The sequence below is a fragment of the Bos indicus x Bos taurus genome, chromosome 4 (assembly GCF_003369695.1).
Source record: "Bos indicus x Bos taurus breed Angus x Brahman F1 hybrid chromosome 4, Bos_hybrid_MaternalHap_v2.0, whole genome shotgun sequence".
Classification (NCBI taxonomy): domain Eukaryota; kingdom Metazoa; phylum Chordata; class Mammalia; order Artiodactyla; family Bovidae; genus Bos; species Bos indicus x Bos taurus.
The window spans coordinates 14,427,390-14,452,273 of NC_040079.1; the positions used below are offsets into that span (position 1 = coordinate 14,427,390).

The 24,884-nt window shown below is 43.4% G+C and overlaps 1 protein-coding gene across 2 annotated transcripts in view; it reads right to left on the reverse strand.

Annotated features, from left to right (window-relative positions):
• Positions 1-24,884, reverse strand: part of MGAM (maltase-glucoamylase) — a 96,661-nt gene that overhangs the window by 11,029 nt on the left and 60,748 nt on the right. For both annotated transcript variants that reach the window (XM_027538805.1, XM_027538807.1), the window contains exons 25-42: positions 23,141-23,293; positions 21,716-21,916; positions 18,946-19,100; positions 17,480-17,648; positions 17,099-17,195; positions 15,921-16,033; positions 13,775-13,900; positions 12,172-12,300; positions 11,819-11,929; positions 11,239-11,301; positions 6,380-6,514; positions 5,826-5,913; positions 4,855-4,993; positions 3,541-3,674; positions 3,391-3,425; positions 2,946-3,062; positions 1,482-1,630; positions 826-910 (exon numbers count right to left, since the gene is read on the reverse strand). In XM_027538805.1, coding sequence (XP_027394606.1) covers positions 826-910; positions 1,482-1,630; positions 2,946-3,062; positions 3,391-3,425; positions 3,541-3,674; positions 4,855-4,993; positions 5,826-5,913; positions 6,380-6,514; positions 11,239-11,301; positions 11,819-11,929; positions 12,172-12,300; positions 13,775-13,900; positions 15,921-16,033; positions 17,099-17,195; positions 17,480-17,648; positions 18,946-19,100; positions 21,716-21,916; positions 23,141-23,293 — 2,199 coding nt within the window. The remainder of the gene's footprint in view (positions 1-825; positions 911-1,481; positions 1,631-2,945; positions 3,063-3,390; positions 3,426-3,540; positions 3,675-4,854; positions 4,994-5,825; positions 5,914-6,379; positions 6,515-11,238; positions 11,302-11,818; positions 11,930-12,171; positions 12,301-13,774; positions 13,901-15,920; positions 16,034-17,098; positions 17,196-17,479; positions 17,649-18,945; positions 19,101-21,715; positions 21,917-23,140; positions 23,294-24,884) is intronic.

Sequence of the window (24,884 nt, forward strand, 5' to 3'; positions counted from 1 at the left end):
ACAGTAATGGCCTTGGACCCACAGACCTCTCCTCTCTAGAGGTCACTGGTGTTGGGAATGGCTTCCTTCCCTGCCCTCTTCTCAAACTGGGAGATTTGCCTAACCAAAAGTGATGGCTTCTGTAAAACCCTCTGGGATCCGGAACTTGCAGAGGAAAAAAAAATCATCATTTGCCTATAGGCTTATCCCATATCCTCTTCAAAGAGACAAACTGAGGTTGGGTCTAGAGCAGAAAAAAAAAGAAAAAGAAAAATTGCAGGTTTATGGACATCAATACTTCAGAAATTATGATTAGTGCAATAAGTGTTGGAGAAAATCCATTTAACTGATATTTTCATCAGAAGCCTAATCATCAATAAAAGAAGTAAAGAAATGGCTGCCTAAGGACCTCTTTTGGAGGAAGGGAAGGGAAGGGCTGGCCAGTGATGACATTATACACATTGCTGCAAAAACTTCTGAAAAGTTTTGCTTTAACAGTGACAGAGGGTAGGAAGGATTTCTTTGTATTAACAGTACTGCCCCCACCTGACTCCTACTCATTTCAATTAAAGAAGAAACAATTATATCTTCAAGTATAACGGAGGGTTTTTTCCTTCTCGACTGTTCAAGGAATCAGAACTTGATATGCTGATTTTAAAGATGAGGAAGCTGAAGATTGGAACATCTAAGTGAAGGACTTCAGTTCAGAGGGAGAAGAAGAGACAAAGGCAGATGAAGAATAAGGAAGCACCTCTCAGGACCCCAATCCGATGAGGCCTCTGCTCCTTAACTAGTCTCTGGCCTCACAGTCGGGATCCCCTATTCATCAGAGGCCTCCATACTCACAGCCTCCAGGACAGGGCTGACCAGGAAGGCTGGGCCCAGCAGGAACTGACTGTCTACATCCCAGGTCACCCGGTCTGACACAAACCTGGGGAGGGAAACCAAGGTATCACAGTTAGGACCCCCTCTACAGGAGGCCAGGTCAAGGCCTTGAAGAAACTCCTCAAATTCATACCTAAGTTGGAAATGCAGCTGCATTCTATGCCATCTTTATTCTTTCCCTAGATCTACCTTAATCAGATACATATTCACTTTCTACATGTCATGTTCTTCAAACCCAGAAATGGTTGGGTTTAGACATGTCCTCTGCTATCAGTATGTCCAACTTCTTAAACTTCAGTGCAAGCATGGCCTTCATTCCTCAGATATCCCCCTGGAATGCCTTCTTTTATGATGTGAGCTACTACAAATGCCCAAATTAGAAAGAAATTATTCTATGTTGCATTGTCTATCATTTTGAATTTTTTAAAATATTCAGTAGCCTTTTATCACAGAGTGAAGGTGTGACTGACACCATGCTTAGAAGAGTCATAATGTATGGTCTGTGCCTAGAGAGCTTTTGGGAAAGACAGTCATGTCTTTAATTTGGAAGAATTCTGCAACAGCTACTATATAGATGGAAATTATCACAGTCATTGGGATCCTGGCTGGACACTCACTCATGGAGGAGAGGCCGCACGACGGTGCTGCCCTCTGTGCTGGCCTTGTGCATCAGGGTGTAGATATACGGCAACAGGGTGTATCTGGTCTCCAGGACACTCTTGGAGATTGTCACGAAAGTAGAATTCCAGGACACGGGGTCTTGCCTCTAAGGAGGAAAAAAAGAGTGTTCGGTGCTTAGGGGAGCTAGGGGACTTAAAGAGGTCGCTGCACGGTTAGTCCAAAGGAAGATCACACACAGCTAAACCAACAATGACTACAGACGAGGCTCAGCGAATATGTTTAATAGACTGAAGGAAATCACTGAAGCCTTCCCAGGACAGTTGAAAAACTTTCTCGTAAGAAATTGGGCTGGGGGCGGGGGGTACATATCTGGTACAATGCCCAAACCAAAAGAATAATCTGAAGAACATTGAGGAATATGATTCACTGAAACATGAAGATTCTTTCATGTATCTGTTGGCTATTTGTATATCTTTTTTTGGAAACCTGTCTATTCCGTTCCTCTGCCCATTTTCAATTCAGATTGCAGGATGGACAGAGATGGATTGTCAAAGTATAAAAACTTCTTGTTAGAAGTTAAATATTTCTGGTGATTAGATGTGCAGCATGGTGCCTATAACTAATGACTGTTGTTCAATTGCTAAGTCATGTCTAATTCTTTGAGACCCCATGGACTGCCACACGCCAGACTTCCCTGTCCTCTTCCCTGTCCTTCACTATCTCCCAGACTTTGCTCAATACTTAGTTTTATTATAGTTAACAATACTATATAATAAGGGCTTCCCTGGTAACTTAGTGGTCAAAGAATTAGCCTGCCATTGCAGGAGACATGGGGTCAGTCCCTGGGTCAGGAAGATCCCCTGCAGGAGGAAATGGCAACCCACTCCAGTATTCTTACCTGGGAAATCTCACAGACAAAGGAACCTGGCGGGCTACAGTCCATGCGGTCACAGAGTCAGACATTACTTAGTGACTAAACAACAACAACACTGTATTATAAACTTGAAAGTTGCTAAGAGTATAGATGTTAAATGTTCTCACCACAAAAAAAAAGAATGGTAATTATGTGAAGTGATTGAGGCGTTAACTGACCCTACTGTGGTAATAATTTCATAATATGTTTCAAGTTTTTTTTTAAAAGAACATAAGGGTTTAATGGTTTATAAGATGTCCTTGGGGAATATAAACAACATTGTGTGCTATGTCTGACTCTTTGCGACCCTGTGGATTATAGCTTGCCAAGCTCCTCTGTCCGTGGAATTTTTTACTGGAGTGGGTTGCCATTTCCTTCTCCAGGGGAGCTTCCCAACCCAGGAATTGAACCTTCATCTCTTGTATCTCATGCATTGGCAGGCAGAGGCTTTACCACTGCACCAGCTGGGAAGCCTATACATTGCTTGTAGTTCAAATGGGATTTTATGTTCCTGGTGAACTTTTGAGCTCTGAGCTCAATGTCCTACCTTGGTCCCAATGGTATTGTGATTCCTTGCGAAGGGGTAGAAGGCCCCTAGTTGCATCCAGCGAGCACACATTTCATATTCAGCATCTTGAAAGAATCCACAAATATCTGCTCCTGTCTGAAACAAGACAGAACAAAATGGGCCAGTTAATGATTTCTGAAAGATGTCACCATCTGCATCGTGATTAGGAGTGATCCCAAGGACACCACAGGGACTTCCCTGGTGGTCCAGTGGTTAGAGTCCCCCTTGCAATGCAGGTGACAAGGGTTCAATCCCTGCTTGGGAACTAAGATCCCACAAGCCACGGAATAACCAAGCCCACGTGCCGCAACTACTGCATCGGTGTGCTGCAATGAGAGATCCCACATGCCGCAACTAAGACCCGAGGCAGCCAAATAAATAAATAAAAGCTTTTTTTCTAAAAAGAACAGAAAAGGACACTTACGTAGGATATACCAAAGAGACTAAACTCCATCATGCCTGCAAGAGAACCATGGCTGGGTCAGACGAGACACTCATGACCTGCCTCCTCCTCCCTCCCCAGAGAATCCTTGATGCAAGATCCTGATTCCTCTCCCTCCAGCAGCCCACACACCAATGATTGACTTCTTCAGCTGGTCCCATGCAGCCGTGTTGTCACCCAGCCAGTGTCCTCCCCAGCGGCCAGAAGAGGGGAAAGTGGAGCGAGTGATGACGATCCCTCGCTGTCCCGTCACCTCCTGCACAGCTCTGCTCAGAGGGGGACAAGGGCGTGACTTAGCGCAGAGCAGGGGAGGAAAGCCCCAGAGCTCCTGAGCCTACGGCTCAAGGACAAAGCATCTCCTGTGTCCCAGAAGAGAACATGGAAAACCGGGTCATGAGGTCCTGACTGACTGATTCCAGGTGATGGAGATCATATTAAAAACTTGTGCCTTTATATGGTATTTACAATGTTTTATAAAAACTACAGAACATAATAGACTCACTGGATCACCTAAAAATAATAGCTAGTCACTGAATCTCACTATCTATTTACTCAATACTCAGTTTAATATACTAGGGAAAGAAGAAGGTGAATTCCTGTATAAGGTTTTCCTTAGGATAATTCTTATTAAGCATGGACTGAGCACACAAAATGAGGCAGGGATAATCCAGTAGAACACCAGTTGGCTAGCCAACAGGAATGACAAAATAAATAAATAAATAAATCCCAATAGAGATGAGTCACTTCTGAAGTCAAGGAAAGAGATACCCAGTCCTCTGTGTTCCCTTCTAATAGCTAAAGTTATTATAGCATCGTCCACACCCTGTGATGATTGCCTGTGTTTCCATGTGTGTTTCCTCCATGAGGACTATTAGCCTTTCACCAGCACGACCAGCTCTTATTTAAATCTGTCCTCCTCACTAGGATCACAGGCTGTGATCCTAGGATCACAGGCTCCATGCTCATGAGTGTTTAATGCTGGGTTGGCAAAAGTGTCCATTGGGGTTTTTCTATACCATGTTACAGAAAAACCCAAATTTTAAGGCCAACCCAATAAGTGAGAATTGCTATAGAGCTATAATTAAAATCTACCCAACTCTTGATGCGAAGAAACCGACTTCATTGGAAGAACCTGAAGAACTGACTTATTGGAAAAGACCCTGATGCTGGGAAAGATGGAAGGCGGGAGGAGAAGGGGACAACAGAGGATGAGATGGTTGGATGGTATCACTGACGCGATGGACATGAGTTTGAGTAAACTCCAGGAGCTGGTGATGGACAGGGAAGCCTGGTGTGGTGCAGTCCATGGGGTCGCAAAGAGTCGGACACAACTGAGCGACTGAACTGACTGACTGAACTCTTGGGGGAGGGAATGAAAGGAGGAGCTTCCCCAGTCCCAGGCTGTCCCCTCAGGCTGTCCCACCGGAGAAGGGCATGACGACTCACTCGTATGTGGGTCTGGTCTGGGCCCACCCGTAGAGGCTGTGCACGTCGTAGTGGCGCACCGGTGAGCCGTCAGGCAGGACCTGCTGGCTCTCCATGCACAGGGTCTTGCTGCTCAGGCCCCGGTCCCTGGACTCCAGATCTGAGGAGAAAGATCTAGCAATGTGACATTGACCCCTGCCTGATCCTGTTTAGCCTTGACCTCGCTTCATGGGATTGAAGCAAGGCAGTGTCTGACTCTTAAGGCTAAGCTGACCTCTGCATGGGTCCTTCTTCTCCCCAGCGTCCTGGAAATGTGCCTGGCTCTTAGTTACAGTGGCATCTGCAGGTGTGGTCAGCACCCAGGACCCCAGAGGAGAAAGCAGCGGTGTGCAGAGGACACAGTTGTCAAACATGGACAGGCTCCAACCGAGCTTCTAGCATGTACATTATTTCATATAATTCTTATCATGATTCTTTGAAGAAGATATCATGATCCTCCTTTTACAGTTTAAAAAACTGAGATTTGGAAAGAGCAAGTCATCTGCTAAAGCTCATACCACTCAAAGAGAAAATAATAATTGGATCCCAGACATGAACACAAGCACAGTGCCGAAGTCACTGACTCCATAGTAAGGGGAGGCTGTTACTGTCCACCCGCTGGTGACACAACAAATTCCTGGGGAGGGACTCGCATGAGCCTGAGGCAGTAAGACACTGAACTATAGAGTCTGTGGGAGACATTACCACTTGAGTTTCCTGAAAAAAAACTGAGAAATTCACTCAAAGGGGCCAATAACTTGCCCACACCCAACTGGGTAAAGTTCTCAGGAATGGACTTGTTACTTTGCTGCACCCCCCTCCACACCCCTGCAAAACAGAGCATCAGTCAGGATGTCCCTGAGCATCAGGGTAAGTGCCAGGTTGCTGGGCTCTTGCAGGACTCACTCCCTGTACCCATGAAGCTGCCAGTAGAGAAGGCCAAGGGTCCTCACATGGCATATAGGGAGGGTGGTTCAGAGTGGCATCCTTGCAGCCTGGAGGGACTGCTCCATTCACGAAGCTCGCTGGTTCATTCATATCCTAGAAATATCAAACCCAGAAGTACTTTACTTTTAAAAAGAGTTACATCCTGTCAACCCAGAGACAAGGAAGCAGAGAGTATACGGTTCACCATCCAATAGTCCCATAGATACCAGCCCAGGGAGATTCATCAAATCCAGCTTAAGAAGATCAGGGAAGCCCTACAGAAGGACTGGCTAGAGGATTTGAAAAAACTCTCACTGAGGGTGTAAAGTAGGCTCGGTTCCAAGGAATTCCTGGTTATCACCTTGGACTTTTATAGCCAGAGCTTCAGACACGATACAAGCTAAGAGGCGTATCAGAGTGGGCGGGTCCTGACTGGAAGAGCTGCACTCTGATGCGTTCAAAGTCTTCCCTGGATGACTATTACCTCTTCGGATTAAAGGTCAGGGATACATATACTGAGGCACGCAGAGCTAGAAAGGCAACTGTCCCCATGTACACAGACATAAACGTTCACACTTACAATCCACAAGCCATCGAACTTCAAGCTCTTCTCTGGTTCCCGTGGATTGGTGTACAGTTCTCTCAACTCCCTCTTCCACCATGTGGTGGTTGAATTACGGAAAAAGTCTGGAAAGGCCACAAATGCCCGGTATTTCTGTAAGAAGGAAATTTATTTGTCCCAAATAAATATATTAGACAGAAAATTGGCATTTCCTGAAAGCTTAACTTACAAAACCTGTACTGTGTGGTGATAATTAATCCAAACAGAGCTTAAGGAATGTTCTTAGCTTACTTGAAATACAATGAATGCAAAGAATAGAAATGAGCACAAATGAAACCCCTTCTTATCATCTGGAAAGCATTCATGGACTGTTTTCCTCTTTGATTCAACACGAATGGTAGCTACCAACACCCTGAACTCAATGTTTCATCTGTTAGATACCCACTCCTCAACCTCCGTCCTGACGTTTCCTAAGCTCTCCTCAAAGACAAAGCATGAGCCAGGGAGACTGCGGCTTGAAGGGGGCAGAGAGCAGATGTATTGTCAACAGGTTGGAAAGAAACATCCAGGTGATTTTCCCCTATTTCATTCTCGGGAGGAAAAGGCGGTAAGAGGTAAGGTTGCATTTTATTACATTAAACTATCTAACCGATATGTATCTGGGTTTTCTATGGTTTCAGAGTCACCTGAAAAGTGCAGTGTCAAATACTTATTGCATGACCTAGGCTTTAAATATGTACATCATTTCATGTAATTCTTATCCTAATTCTGTGAAGAAGAATTAATTGTGTGTCAACTAAATTGGAAGAACTTAAAGAGAAAGTTTCAACTCCCCTTTCTCTTATCTTCTTCAAATGATAAAAACAGTGTCTTTATTTTAACCTGGAAAATGGACCCAAGGTATAACTCCAGAACTATAACCCTTTGGAGAGGAAGGCCCTCGTTGACCCTTGTATTCCCCCACCACGCTGAGCTTAGAAACTGCATAATTGTGAATTCATTCCACTTAACAGCAGCAAATCTTCATAAATTTCTACATAACTATGATGCTTGTTATGGACCTTTATGGTCCTTTGTATGTCTTAGTAAATCGGTTCTTCTGTGTTCATCAGTGCATTTCAAGAGTTAAAAGCTAAATAATGCTGGTGGCAAGGGTGTGGGTGGCGTGGGAACAGCAGAAAGAGAGCTTGGATTAGGGAACTTCCAGTTCTGATACACAACAGATAATAGGCAAGTGGAAACCAACATCTAGATAGAAGACCACAAGGAACAGCAAGGAAAAACAAAACAAAAATGGATCAGCACACAGGGATCCAGCCCACAGAGAACGTCAAGGTGTTGAGTCACATCACTGAGCATCTTGTGAAGGGGAAGCATGTCAAGAAAGCCTTTTTTGTTAGAAAATGGAGGTAGAAATATAGAAACAACAAACCAGAACCTTTCACCAGAAACAGAGAGCTCCAGCTCAGGCAGAGGAGGAAAATGGAGGATTAGAGTAGACAGAGTCAATACCGGTCATGTCTAAGAGGTAGCTGAATTTCGAATGAGATACAAGTGAGCGATTTGACCATTTTGATTTATGAACCCCACTAAAAGGGCTCTTGCCCATGAAATGAAGAAAATTCTGCTGTTCTCCAAGGTCCTAGTTCTACCTCACTCCAGTCTGTGTTCCACTCTTGCTTCATTGCTTCTGCAATGTTATTTCCCCTCATCCTCAACCCATGATGTTCCCACCTGGCCCCATTTCTTAGCAGGTAAACAAAAACAACAACTGGTAAGAAAAAAAAATAGATACATAGATCAGTGGAACAGAATAGAAAGCCCAGAAATAAACCCATGCATATGCAGTCAATTAATCTTTGACAAGGATGAAAGGAACATAAATGGGGAAAGGATTGCCTTTTTTGATATTTGGCAAAACTAATACAATTATGTAAAGTTTAAAAATAAAATAAAATTAGAAAAAAAAAAAAACAGTGTTAGAAAAACATGAAGAGAATTCTCTGGTGGTCCAGTGGTTAAGACTCCATGCTTCCACTGCTGGGGGCCTGGTTTCAATCCCTGATTAGGGAACTAAGACCCTACAAGCTGGGTGGAGTGGGCAAAAGAGAGAAAAGAAAAATGTGGATATCCACATGCAAAAGAATGGAACTGGGGCTTCCCTTGTGGCTCAGTGGTAAAGAATGCAATGAATGCCAATGCAGAAGACACTTGTTTGATTCCTGAGCCGGGAGGATCCCACTTGCTTAGGAGCAACTAAGATCATGTGTCACAACGATTGAGGCTGTACTCTAGAGCTCAGGAGCTGCAGTTACTGAAGCCCGCATGCCCAGAGCCCATGTTCCACAAAAGGGAAGTCACAGGGAGAAGCCTGAGCATCACAACTAGAGAGAGGCCCCCCTTGTCCCAACTAGAGAAAAGCCTGTGCAGCAACAAAGACCAGCACAGCCAAAAAAAATTAAAAAAGAATGAAATTGGACTCCTATCTTATACTGCTCATAAAACTTAATTCAAAATGAATTAAAGATTCAAAAGTAAGACCTGAAACCATAAAACTTCTAGAAGAAAACACAGGAAAAAGCTCCTTGACACTGGTCTTGGCAATGACATTTTGGATTTGACGACACCAAAAGCACTAGCAACAAAAGAAAATGAAGTGAAATACATCAAACTAAAAGCTTCTCCACAAAAAACAATCAACAAAATGAAAAGGCAGCCTACAGAACAGGAGAAAATATTTAACATGCAAATACCCAAATGAGTTGATATTTTAAATACATATGGAAGCTATAAAGCTCAATAACAAGGAAAATAACCCATAACTAAATCGATTTTAAAATGGACAAATGACCTAAACAGACATATTTGCAAAGAAGGCCTACAAATGGCCAACAGATACATGAAAAGGTTCTTAATATCACTAATCATCAAGGAAATGCAAATCAAAACCACAATGATAAGCTGTTTCGCAGCTTTTATGAGAAAGATGACAGATAACAAGTGTTGGCAAGCACATGAAAAAAAGGGACTTCTTGGACACTGCCGGTGGGAATATAAACTGGTATAGCCAGAAATACAGAAAATACTATGGGGTTCCCTCAAAAAATTAAAAATAGAACTACCAAGTGATCCAGCAATCCTACTTCTGGGTATATCCTCTAAAGGAAGCAAAATTGGTATCTTGAAGAGATATGTCCCATGTTCACTGAAGCTTTACTCACCATAGCCAAGATGTTGAAATAACCTAAGTGTCTGCCCACAAATGAATGGATAAAGAACATGTGGTGTGTGTGTGTGTGTGTGTGTGTGTGTGTGTGTGTGTATACAGTGGAATATCATTCAGCTAGGATAAAGAAGGAAAACTTTCCATTTGCAATACCACGGATAAACCTAGAAGGCGTTATTCTAAGTGAAATAAGCCAGATAGAGAAAAACAAACACTGTATGATCTCACATATGTGGAATCTGAGAAAAACAAGTTGAACTCATAGAAACAGAGAGTAGAATAGTGATTACCAGGTGCCAGGAGGTGGGGAAATGAGGAGATGCTAGTCAAAGGTTGCAAGCCTTAATTTATCAAATGAATGAGTTCCTGGACCTGATATCCAATGTGGTGATTATAGTTAATAATACTGTATTGTATACTTAAATGGTGCTAAGAGAGTAGATTCTCCCCACACAAATACACAAATAGCAACTATCTGAAATGATGGATGTGTTAATTAACCTGATTCTGGTAATCATTTCATGATATACATGTATATCAAATGATCACATTGTGTACTTTACATATATACAATTTTATTTATCAATTATACCTCAGTTAAGCTGGAGGAAAAAACTAAAAACTAAAATAAATAAGTAAAAGTCAGGGAGCCCATGACCCTGAACTTCTCTGGCAGATGCCTATGTCTACGTGGCCTGCCTGGGCCACCAATCTTCAAGTGATCTTCTGTGAGAAACAATAGAGATTGCAGGAAGCTAGGTTCTCTCCCTTGGATCCTCATCTGAGATCCATGGTAAGTGAGAACCTGTTTCCAGGAGAGAGAAAGTTTTAACATATGGCTAGAAACGTGGAGATACGATCAGAGTTGAGGGACTTCCCTGGTGGTCCAGTGTTTGAGAATCTGCTTGCCAATGCAGGGGACACAGATTTGATCACTGGTCCTGGAAGATCCCACATGCTGTGGAGCAACTAAACCTGTGTGCCACAACTTCTGAAGGCCACATGCCTACAGCCCATGCTTTGCAACAAGAGCAGCCACTGCAGTGAGGAGCCCGTGCACCACAACTAGAGAAAGCCTACGCGCAGCAACAGAGACTCAGCACAGCAAAAGAACGAAAAAAAGATCAAAGCTGAGAAGCCCAAGGAAAGATGGGGGGATTTATAAGAGTGAAGATGGAGAAGTCTACCCACAAAAAGAAAGATGTACAGAGAAAAATACCCAATCAGTAAAGACAGGGGTGAGAGACTATTTGAAGAGGATACTCAAAGCAAAAACTGCAAAAGGAACAATAAATATACTAATTCAGTCAAAAGATAGTGTTTCTTAGAGGTTTCATTCAGTGGAAATTTCCTGGATGTTTGTAATCTGAGAGCCATGGAGTGGAAATCATCACTCTGTCACCTGAAACCATGGACACAAGTAATTTAAGATCTCTGAGTCTTAGTTATGCAAAGCATAAAAGTACCTACCTCCCAACTGGGGTAAAATATTGCACACAAAGAGATGGGCACGAGACAGATGCACAGGACACGTTCCCTACATGAGTTTCCTCATCTCGCCCGTGCTCACGGCACAGGGATATCCAGTATCCTAAGCACGGTGGCACCTTCTTGACATCCCTGATCCCCCACATCCACACAAGCCCCTTACCTCCACTTGACTGTCCCAGTCTAGAGAACTGTTTATTACCACATCAGGAAAATCAGGCCAGACCTGTGAAGAAAAACATGTTTTAAAGCAATGCACTAGATAATTTCTCTTATATAGCATTTCCTAAGAAACTATAGGGCTTTCAGGTGGTAAAGAATCCACCAGCAATGCAAGAGACACAGAAGACACGGATTCAATCCTTGGGTTGGGAAGATCCCCTGGAGGAAGAAAATGGCAACCCACTCCAGTATTCTTGCATGAAAAACCCCATGGGCAGAAGAGCCTGGTGGGCTAAAGTCCATGGGGTTGCAATGAGTTGGACTCAACTGAAGGGTTAAGCACACAAGAAATTATAAACCTTGTTCTAGGGGTGATAGTACTTCGATTTTCTTGTAGGATTGATCTAGAGAAAAGTGGATCACACAATGTACACACACATTCCTTTAAAATTCCTTAATAGTGGTGACAAATACCAATGGAGAATATGAGAACTTCTGACCTCAAAGTCCAAATGGAAAAAAGAAAAAAATGCAAACACACTGACAGTGTGGGGATTAGTGAATCACTGCTCAGAGCGTACCTTTCCCCAGACAATGCTCCCATCACTCGGATCTTTGATGAAGACATCATCCTCTACACCCCGTGTGAATGGCAGATAGGGCTTGGTCTCGTTGCCAGAAATGGCTGGGTCCTAAAATCAAAGCACAGGTCAGGTGAGGAAACCAAAGCCAGAGAATGACTCAGGGTAGGGAAAGGGAGAATTTCTCCCAAGAGGATGCATGCCTTCCATCCGTGCTATAGAGCTTCTGTGAACCCAGGGAAATATACTTCATTTCTCTACTCATAGCATGGAAGAAAACACACATAAATCTTTCTCCACCAAACTCCATTCAGTCTTCCAAACAGACTCCACCCAGTCACATAGCAACTAACCAGAATGATAATGACTCGCATCCCATCGGCCCTCATGCGAGTAATCAGAGCTGGAAACCCCTCAAACTCGGCATCAAGGGTGAAGTCCAGCTGCCGCTCCATGTAGTCAATGTCCGAATACTGCACATCCTGGAAGAGAAAAGAGGAAACTCACATAAGCCCAGGTCCACGTGAGAACAATGGTCCAGTAACCAGGGGTGAAGTTCAGACGGCATCTGCTTCATTCTTTCAAACCTCCCTCTGTTACTTGCTAGGCATTAGGTTCTGGAAAATTCACCTAATTCTCAAACTTTTAGTAGTAAAACTAGGAAAAAAAACCTAAATTAGCAAAAAGCAGAATGATAATGTCGACCTCCACAATTTTGTCTGTGGAGATACGTGAAAAAAGTCAATGAGAGTGCTTTGTAAAGGGCCAGAATAAGGAGCGAACAGAGGATGAGATGGTTGGATGGACATGAGTTTGAACAAGCTCTGGGACTTGGTGATGGACAGGGAAAGGCTGGCGTGCTGCAGTCTGTGGGGTTGCAAAGAGTCAGACATGACTGAGCCACTCAACTGAACTGAAAGAGCAAACATAGTTATCTCTTCCAGGAAGCCAACTCAGGTATCAGGGGTTCAGATTCAGACAAAATAATATACTAACACAGTACTAGCACAGTACTAACACAACATGGACAGTAAATCCACTAAAAATATAGCAAACAAAAGCATCTGTAATTGCTTTGGAACAACAATCCTGGGGGTAATCAGACACAGCTTTCTTATTAAGAATAAAATATTGCATGCTAGACTTTCCATTAATAGGAAACAAGAGAAAATTCAGAGAATAATATTGATTAATGGAAAAATCAATGGCTCAGCAGTAAAGAATCTGCCTGCCAAAGCAGGAGATGCGGGTTGAATCCCTTTGTCGGGGAAATCCCCTGGAGAAGGGAATGGCAACCCACTTCAGTATTCTTGCCTGGGAAACCCCATGGATGGAGGAGCCTGGAGGGCTGCAGTTCATGGCGTCACAAGAGTCAGATATAACTTAGAGACTAAAAAACAACTCTTCAAGTAAAGGTGAAGTTTGTCTCCACATGTATCTCTTCTGGAAACCAGTCCCAAGATCCCTACATTCAACCAAGAATTAGATCAAAGCTGGGGGAACACTGAGCTTTAGTGCTGGCAAAGTGTCGGAACTGAGGTTATATCTATAGACACAATGGTTTGACTGAATTTGGGTCAATTTCTTTTAATGAAGCAAAACTATTCTCTGGGCTACCTTTTATATGATAGCAGGGATGTTTTAAACTAGATGCCATGAAGTCATGTGAAAGAAATGGAAGCGTGATCTAGTAGACAGAACCCTAGAGCTGACCCAATGCCCTCCTCCTTTGGCAAATCACTGTGACTCTTCGAGTTGGGGACAATGACACCCCTCCACCCGCTTATATTATAACCACTGGGTAGGGTGAGACTGAGTGTGATCCTGTATGTGATCCTGTATGAGAAAGTGCTCTGTAATTTCGTAGAGTCTGACAAAAATCAGACAAATGCAGACATCGAGACAAGGGCTGACCATGAGGTCCCAGAGCCAGAACTCCACAGGCTGACGACATACATAGGGGATCTGTGCAGCCACCATAGCATCGTACAAGCTGGCGATCTCAGAGTCGTTCTGGTATCCATAGCGACACAGCTGAAACCCCAGGGACCAGTAAGGAACCATCACTGGCCGACCGATCAACTAGAAAATAAACAAAATTTAGTCCTTAAAAAGAAGAATTTGGATTAAAGTTGTACACAAAGTAATAATGTTTTTCCAGTGTCCCCAGTTAGATAATCGGCAAACTCAAATCCAGAGAGAAACGAAGAGGATGCAAAGCCACTAGGATAACTTGGAGAAATCATCCTGCCAGGCTTGGCCTCTCTTGAAAATCTGACTTTACTCCTATTTCCAGTGATTTCTAGCTTGCTGGTTAAGAACATGAAATTCAGAAACAAAATGCCTGGGTTGCCCTATAGGATCCAATCTCTGCTGGCTATGTGACTCTGGACAAAAGTGAAATAACCTCTCATACATGTTTCTTCACTTGTAAACCGAGGATAAGGATGTATTTGTCTCATAGTGTTTTGTGACGACTGAGTGAATTAACATATGGAAAGTGATCTGACGTGCAGCAAGTAATATATCAGTGACATAACAGTAAGTTTTATAACACTGTTTGCGGCTGATGCCAAAGCAACTGTGATGACCTCTGCGACCACAGTTATCATGTCCACTATCCCCACCCTCTCCACAATTACCACCACCACCACCACCACCACCACACCACCACCACCATCACCACCATCACCACCATCACCACCATCACCACCACACCACCTTCACCACCACCACCACCATCACCACCATCACCACCTTCACCACCACACCACCTTCACCACCACCACCACCATCACCACCACCACCACCATCACCACCATCACCACCACACCACCTTCACCACCACACCACCATCATCACCATCACCACCATCACCACCTTCACCACCATCACCACCATCACCACCATCACCACCACACCACCTTCACCACCATCACCACCATCACCACCACACCACCACCACCACCATCACCACCATCACCACCACACCACCACCACCACCATCACCACCATCACCACCACCTTCACCACCACCACCACCACCATCACCACCTTCACCCCCATCACCACCATCACCACCACACCACCTTCACCACCATCACCACCATCACCACCACACCACCACCATCACCACCACCAACACCACCTTCACCACCATCACCACCACCACCACCATCACCACCTTCACCCCCATCACCACCATCACCACCACCACCATCACCACCATCACCACCACACCACCTTCACCACCATCACCACCACCAACACCACCTTCACCACCATCACCACCACCACCACCACCACCACCACCTTCACCACCACACCACCTTCACCACCACCACCACCATCACCACCTTCACCACCACCACCATCACCACCTTCACCACCATCACCACCTTCACCACCACCACCACCACCACCATCACCACCATCACCACCTTCACCACCACCACCACCACCACCATCACCACCATCACCACCTTCACCACCACCACCACCACCACCATCACCACCATCACCACCTTCACCACCACCACCACCACCACCACCACCACCATCATCACCACACCACCATCACCACCATCACCACCTTCACCACCACCACCACTATCACCACCATCACCACCATCACCACCTTTACCACCACCACCACCATCACCACCATCACCACCTTCACCACCACCACCACCACCACCACCACCATCACCACCTTCACCACCACCATCACCACCATCACCACCTTCACCACCACCACCACCACCACCATCACCACCATCACCACCTTTACCACCACCACCACCATCACCACCATCACCACCTTCACCACCATCACCACCACCACCACCACCACCATCACCACCACACCACCTTCACCACTATTACCATTGCCACTGCCAGCTATAACCAGCAGTACTATTATTACTTCTGCTACTCTGCCATGCTCTGAGAGGCTATGAATTTAACAGTTATTGGGATGGATTTATTGTTCATTATTCTATAACCTACCTGTCACCCAGAAAGACCAACAGTTTCAGTTATCATCTAAGAACTACAGAAAGTGCTGTATAAATACTGGGTAACCAACTGAATTCCCTCCTACCTCAGTGTACTGCTGAGTGACAAGCTCTGGAGTTGGCCCTAAAACCACATAAAAGTCCAGAATTCCTCCTGTGGTACGGTATGTCAAGGCAGGCAAGGGCTGGAAGGTCACGTCTGGAAATGCAGAAAATATCAATCAATATGGAAACCTTCAAGTGAGAAATTACCCCTGAAATTCATATATTCTCCTTCTTCCTATGCCTCTATTGTAGAGTATTGAGAGAAGGTAATTTGTACTATACCTCACAGAATTTTAAAAGTTAAGTGAATGTCTTCAGGGCATATGCCTGGATTTTTTTCTCTTTGATGCACCTATTACCTTATTATATGTTTTGTCCTTCTGCTCTTTTTAAACTGCTATTATTGATTTTATTTCAGAACAGTTTAAGACTTATAAGAAATTGCAAAAATAGTACTAAAACTTTTCTTGGACACTTCCCCCAGCATCCCCCAATGATAACTCTTATATAACCATTGTATGTCATCAAAACCAGGAAACCAATGTTGACATAATACTATTAACTCAGATACAGGCCTTACTTATTCAGATTTCTCCAGTTTTCACAAGCACGCTCTTTAACTCCACTTCTTGATTCCCCACCCTTTTTCCAATATACTACTCAAATTTTCTTTATACTCTAGTACCCCAAAAGTGAGTGCTCTGACCCAAACTCTCATCACTAAGTCAAATTATATAAATGGCTCCCACTGACTAACCTCTAGGACATGGGACTCCCTTGATTTTGCTATCCCATCCTACATCGTTTATGCCAAATGAGTTAATTCTTATTACTACACTTTGTTGTTGTTTAGTTGTTAAGTTGTATCTGACTCTTGTGCAACCCCATGGACTATAGCCCTCCAGGCTCCTCCATCCGTGGGATTTTCCAGGCAAGACTACTGGAGTGGGTTGTCATTTCCTTCTCCAGGGCATCTTCCTGACCCAGGGATCGAACCTGTGTCTCCTGCATTGGTAGGCGGGTTTTTACCGCTGAACCACCATGAAAGCCCATTACTACATGTTACTGAACTGAAATAAACAGAGTGAAGAAAAAAAAAGAACAACACTGTCCACAAGATAATAATTGTGACTTCAGGGGCAACATGATTGAACACATTCTGAAGTTCCTCAAGAAGGACTGATTCACAAAAACAGAGAAGGTGCCAGCATCACCTTACCCATGGCATTGCTGTTCAGCAGGAGCACTCCGTGGGCGCTGCCATCCTCCTCCAGTGCCATGTAGTAGGGGTGGACACCATAGGAGTTCTTCTTGTACTGAGAGAGTCATGGGGAGAAGGGCAGGAGGTTATAAGACAAAGACTGAAAAGAGAGATTGAGAAAAAAAAAAAACTCAACAAATTGATCAATAAGATGTGTCTAGTCTTCTCTGTGAAATAAACACGTAAGAAATAAAGGAGCCTGAGAGTCGACCTGCTTGTCTAAAAGCAGACTGTGAGCATCCGAGTGGGAAGTGGGAAGAGGAAACACCCGCTGTGTGACGTGTACACAGTGTGGGTGGACAGAAGCAACAACCCAGATCCCAAGTGCTCTGCCCTTACCCCCGGGGGTTGGTCTCGGGAGAACATCCCCCACGTGTTCCATTCCAGGTCTCTTCGGAAGGCTGTGTGCTCAGTTTCCCCAAAGCCATAGAGGTACTTGGAGGGGAGGCGCGTGGAGATGCGGATGAACATGTCATTGAAGGTAAAGCCGAGGAGCTGAGAGTCCCAGCTGCAATACAAGAGGGTATGTTTGGAAAAGAAATGGGCTGTTCTAATGACTTCAAGCAGCTAAAGTCTCAGGGAAATTGAACTCTTGATTTCCTGTGGACCTCCCACATAAAACATTAAGTCTGTATGATTAAAATACTCCCAGCCGCCAGGGCTGCAAGTCCAGGAGCCAGCATCTTTCTTCTACTTTCCTTTATCACTCCCTCCCTTCAGTGGTCCCTCCAGGATACCAGATCCAATCATCTTCATCATCTCAGTTGCCCCCACTTCACAGCAACCCTAGTTTCTGCTCTTGCCCCACCAGAGTCCACTTGCTATGTAGCATCCAGAGTTATTTTTTTTTAAGTATCTCACATCATGTCAACCCCTGTTTACAATTCTTCAGTGATTCTCATTGAAGCATCTTGTGAAGTCTTCAAAGCCATTCCTGATCTGAAGCTACCTAAACCCCAGCCTTATCTCCTGCCACTTACCACCTTATATGTGAAACTACTCCACCCACACTGGAATTTTTCCCTTTCATAAGGCAAATTTACTCCTATTTCATGGCCTGTGCACTGACTACTCAATCTGTCTGAAATGTTGCCCATTTCTCCTATCTCCACATGAGAGGCTCCTTCTCCTCCCCAAGGTCCTATTTAAAGCCCACTTCCTTGGAGACATCAACTGTGACCACAGTATCAAAAGCAGTCACCTCCCTATAATTATCAATTACCCTGTGATTTTTCTGGGCTTCCCTGGTGGCTCAGAGGTTAAAGCGTCTGCCTGGAATGTGGGAGACCCGGGTTCGATCCCTGGGTCGGGAAGATCCTCTGGAGAAGGAAATGGCAACCCATTCCAGTACTCTTGCCTGGAGAATCCCATGGAGGGAGGAGCCTGGTAGGCTACAGTCCATGGGGTGGCAAAGAGTCGGACACGACTGAGCAACTTCACTTTCACTTTGTGATTTTTCCTGCATAGTGTTGTCACTATCTAAATCGCTGCATATTTTAACTTAAATTATTTTTGTTATTTCCTTATTATTTTTGTCATAGAAAGAGAGACCTCATCTTCTATAACTACCTAATATGGAGAAGGCATTCCATCAACATTAGTTGAATGAACCCCTAGGTACATGCAATTGACTCAGGAATTACTCCCAGGACACTAAAGATTTCTCATAAGAACAGAAGGAAATGACTTATTCAAGAATCTGGAAATGGCGGGTGCATTGCTTTGAGCAAGGTATCTCCAAGGACACTGGACCTGGCAATGACATGGGGGATCATCAACTCCAAACCAGACTAAGAGCCACTAACATGACAGTGCCTGTACTCTTGCGGCGAATTTCAATCCCAAATGGATTCTTCTTAATGAGGACAGCATAGAGTTGACTCTCAGAGGTGCCAGATGGAACGCTGGGTATGTTGAGAGGGACTGGAACTTCATACCGGTTGTTGCTGGGATCATAAATCTAGACCAGAGGAGACAGATTTTAGGTAAATATAGTAGTCATGAAACCTATACCCTTAGCAGAAACCTCATGTCTTTGACAAAGAGTCTGAACACTATATTTGTCTTCTTTAAGCTCATGATACTGGGAACTTAATTAACAAATGGAAGAACAATGTCAGATTTATCATTTTGATCTGAGTCTGCCATAACTTATGTCTTATGTAATAATGTCTTACAGCAACACATTATTTTCACATTGGTTCTACCTTGGAAAATCAGTCTGGAATTTATGGATATATTCTTTATTATTTTGTTTGTTGGTGTGTCAGTGTACATGACTACCTGAAAACTTTTCTGAATTGAAAAAAATTTCTCCCTTAAAAAACATGAACTCTTCTTGACTAAAATAATCATAGATATTCTCCCTAAAAACTGGGGTCTAAGTTGATTGACTGTGTACCTACTATATTCCTGCCTGATTCTGTACTAGACACAAGGTTTACAAAACTGAGTAAGACACAAGGTCTACTAAACTGAGTAAGACACAGTTACTGCTTTTAAGAAATTCACATGCTAAGAAATTCACATGAAAGGTGAAAGAGCGTGCCCAAAACACCTGAGTGATACATACTATGTACAGCTATACAGAAGTGTTGTAAGATTATAAGGAAGGAAATGCCTATCAGTGTTTCCAGAAGACTGAGATGGTTTCATGGGGAAAGGGGCTGAATCTTCAAAGCTTTATAGCCATTAATCAAGCACAGAAAGAAAACCAAGTCATTCCTGGCAGAGAAATAGACACAAAGGCACAGAGAATTGAAAGAAAGAGGCAATTATTTTGGAGAGAGCTATTGTATAATCCAGGAGGTAGAGCAGGGAAGTGTTAAACCTGAAAAGTTGAGTGAGTTCATTTATTTCAAACCCATTAGGCGCCTACCACATGCCAGTACAAAGGTGAGGATGGAAAGATAGCATAGCATCATCCCTGCATTACAAAATGTGGAAGAATTCATAGTCCAGGTTGATATCAGATTGTGAAGAATCTTTCAGGCAATGCACACTGACCTGAATCTTTACTCTCTCAATAAACATTGAGAACTTACTATGTTCTCGGCTTTGTGTTACATCTCAGAAGTACAAAGATGAAAGGACAAATTCTTGTCCTCGAGAAACTTATAGTTCAATAGTGAAAAAGACCGTAAAAATAGCCCATCACTAATGGTACAGATGAACATATTTTTAGGGAAGAAACAGAGGCACAGACGCAGAGAATGGATGTGTGGACATGGCAATGAGGGGATGGATTGGGAGAATGGGAATGACATATACACACTACCTGTGTAAAATAGCTAGTGGGAGCTGATGTATAGCACAGGGAGCTCATCTCAGTGCTCTGTGGTGACCTAGAGGGTGTGATGAATGGGAAAGAGGTCCAGGATATATGCACACGTACTGATGATTCACTGCATTGTACAGCAGAGACTAGCACAACACTGTAAAGCAACTATATCCCAATGTTTTTTAATTACATAAATAAAAAACGAAAAGCAGACCATCACTTGTCCTGAGATGTCATTAAATCATGAAAGGAAAAGAAACCAGTACACTCTCATAGGTATTTCATATATCCCAAATTCAGTGTCCAAAACTGAATTCATCATTGTATTTTGCCTAAGCCCAAATCTTTCCAGTGTTCCCCTTCTGGTTCCCCTTCATAGATGACAGCACCATCCATGTGGAGACACAAGCCAGAAACTTGGCGATTGTCTTGATGTCTCTCCCTCCCTCATGGCCTGTTTGTAATCAATCACCACATCCCATGATGCTACTTCTTATTCTATTGAAGTTGTCCACATCTCCCTCTCCTTTCTGTACCTGGTCTAAGCTCAATACCTCATCTGGATTACCTAACTGGTAGCGTCCTAACTTGTCTCCTGTTTCACCCTTGTCCTCCCAACCATTTTTCTTACAGTAGAAACAGTAATCATTTGAAAGTGCAGTTTAGGCCAGGCCTCACTGTCCCATCAATGGTCCCAAATTACTCTTAGGATAATGATCTAGTATATTGTGTGTGTGCTCAGTCACTCAGTCATGTCCAGCTCTTTGTGACCCCATGGACTGTAGCTCACCAGGCTCTCCTATCCCTGGAATTTTCCAGGCAAGAATACTGGAGTGAGTTGCCACTTCTTACTCTAGGGGATCTTCCCAACCCAGGGCTTGGATCTGTGTCTCCTGCATCTCCTGTATTGGCAGGCAGATTCTAGTGCCACCTGGGAAGCCCATGTAGGATAAAATATGTACATCAGCTAATTTTCAATGTGTTTTCAGTTGCTGAAAATCACTAATTTAATGCGTGCAAAAATTCACTTGTCAAAAAATCAGAAAAAAGCCTTCATTGTCAACAGTGCCTCAAAAGCCCATCTGAAATATCAAGACACATTTGCCTTGCTTGATACCTGCCCCAAATGGATGGAGAACAAAACTCTGAAAGTGTGTGCCAAGGACTCGACAGTTTTCAATGGCTAACTTAGAAGAGCAAACTGATTGCATGGTTCTGTGATCCTGACAAGCAAAAAATAATGAAACTAAAAAAGTGCGAAGTAGGAACTTGATACATATACTGTCAACACATACCTTAAACTGCAGCATGTTATCCTTATGGTAGGTCACAGTCAGGCGCAGGGAGTTCACAGGTACTGAGGGGAAGGAGTGGGCATACAGAGAAGTCTTTAAGGAGATGACAGCTGAGGCCCCATGTGAGTCATACTGAACATCACTGACAGAGTAGAGATCATTGACGAAATAGCAAAGAGGGACTCCATGAGAACTGGACTCCTGAAAAGTGAAGGCAAATTCAGTTAAGCATGAGCTCTAGGATGACCAGATATAAAGGGGCTAGAAAACGCAATTTTCAGGGAGATAAAGATGAAATCAGTCATTTTCTTATATACTCTTTGGTAGTGACATAAGTTTTCACTCCTGGTCTCTGTGTAAAATTTTGTTGGAAAAAAAAAAAAAACCCATTTCTGTCCCATCTATTCTTCACATCCAGATAAAAACGCAGGTTACTTTGGAAGTCTGCCCTTTCTATAGATTTTAAGTAGTGACATAGGCACTGGTGCCATGCTCATGAAATTGTAGATGGAGTGTAAAGGATTTTACAAAACTACTATGAGGTTCCATGCTACATGGGTCAGAATGGCCATCAGTAAAAAGTCTCAAATGCTGAAGAGAGTGTGGAGAAAAGGGAGCTCTCCTACACTGCTGGTAGGGATGTAAGTTAGTGCAGCCACTGTGGAAAACAGTATGAAAGTTTCTCAAAAAACTAAAGACAGAGCTGCCGTAGGATCCAGCAATCCCACTCCTGGGCATACATCCAGATAAAACTGAAATTCAAAAAGATGCATGTACCCCAAAGCTTATAGCTGCACTATTGGCAATAGCCAAGTCATGGTAACAATTTAAAGGTCCACAGAAAGATAAGTGGATGAAGAAGATGTGATATATAGACACAATGGAATACTACTCAGCCATAAAAAAAGAATGAAATAATGCCATTTGCAGCAACAGGGATGGAACTAGAGATTATCATACTTAGCGAAGTAAGTCAGAAAGAGAAAGACGAATACCACAAAGACAGATACCACCTATACGTGGAATCTAAAGCATGACACAATGAACCTATCTACAAATCAGAAACAGACTCACAGATGTAGAGAACAGACTCACAGTTGCCAAGGGGAAGTGGGAGAGGGATGGACTCGGAGTCTGGGGTTAGCAGATGCAAACTATCATATAGAAAGTGGATAAATGACAAAGTCCTACCGTACAGAAGTGGATAAATGACAAAGTCCTACCGTACAGCACAGGGAACTATATTCAATACCTTGTGATAAACCATAATGGAAAAGAACATGAAAAGATAGTCATATATTAATATATGTATAACATAATCATTTTGCTATACAGTAGAAATTAATACATGGTAAATCCACTATGCTTCAATTTAAACAAAGTGTAGAGGATTTTCATGTATATTAACACCGTCAGCATGGTTACCTCCCAGGCACAACCGCGGGCAGTGCAGTTTTCTGCAGAAACACCAGTCTCATCTGGATAACAGTCTATTTTTTCTTCATCCCTTATCTTCACATCCCACTCCACCGTGTATGTTCCTCCCAGAACAAGATCAATTTCTGTGATAAGGGCCACCTGTAGGAATGGGGAAATATCAAGGAAATGCATCCTCAGGACAAAGACCACTCAAGGTATGAGATTTCTTTCAGGAAAGAAAGTAAAAATCAGACCAGTCTCTCAGGAATCCAAGTAACATAGCACTGGAGCTTCCATGAAGAGAAGCGGGGTGGGGTGCAAGGAGTTAGCCAATAACCACAGGGAAAATGGTGCAATTCTATCAGAATCTTGTACATAACATTTTGAAAAGAATCAGGTCAACCACAACCTTCTGTAATCACCCTTTTCTCTCCTCCCCTGACTCCTCTTCCTCTTCCTTATTTTGTCAGGAAGACTCTCTTCCTGACAGCCCCCTTGTAGCACAGCACACACAAGCATGTGGTGTCATCCTCAGCTGAGCCCATCTTCTTGCCCTCCATCCCCGAAACCAGTATTCCCCACAGGTCTGGAGTGGGGGCAAGAACAGAGAAATAAGAATCATATGGCCTGGGTTCTCCCCTCCATCCCACTGAGGAAACTTGGACAGATTCTTTCAAATTCCTTGGGTCTCAGTTTACCAATTACAAAATTGATAAGTAGACAAAATCATATCTCCTTCCATTTTTAATATCCTAGTCTCTTCACTGGTCCAAGCCCAGAGCCTCAAAACATGAAACTTTCTTTGAGTTCCATTCACTAATTCAAATATTTAATTTTTTCTATGTGTTTTTCTTCTGGTTGTCTCCTTGTAAAATAGTAACTTCCATAGTGAAAATTCTCATTTGTCTAGAGTCATAAAATCTCACGCTAAGGATTATCATCCTTCCAGTCTCTCCCCAGTCTACGTTCATCTCGCATTTCCCTATACCTCAAAAACCACCACAGAACAACAGTCTCACAATGGTGCATATTGATTCAAGGATCAATAGGAGACCCTTTGAGAATCAGATCACATCCTTCTTAGTTTGGCACCTAAGACCCTCCAAAAGCTGACCACAAGTTAATCTGTCCAAACTAGGCCCTCTTCCAGATGTGGGTCCTGCCTATTCCAGTTATACAGACTCACAGGCTAACAAAAGGCTTTTCTTAGTCCCAGGATTGGCTTATGCTAATACCCCAACCTTGACTGCTTTACCTATGCCAATGCCCTTTCTAGGATAATGGTGCCCATTTGTGAAACAGACTTCTAGCCATGTGCCCAATGGAAAATTCCCTTCTTACTACTTCAGTTTGGAACACCAAACTTCCCAAAGAAGAACTTTTTTGTTTTTCAATCCATGTAACACAGCTGCAGCCATTCATAGCTGAGTGCAAGTCCACCAGAAGTGGCTGGCCAGGGGTTTCTTTCTTGATTTAACAGCCTACCCCTCCCTTTCTTTCATCGTCACCTTTCCCTTTTCCTTCCAGCTCCTTCTTTGTTTTAATTTTTATTTTTTTCTTCTAACAAGGCAAGAGTGACTGGAATTAAGCTATCACTTCCAATCACCAGAGAAGAAAAGACCTCAACACCGACAATCCTGAGGCACTGAACCAATGCCAGAAACTGAGCACTTCCTAAACTCTCAACACCATAAGGGAAAAAAAATCCCAGTTTGTTTAAACTACCATTTTGCTGAGTTCCCTGTCACTT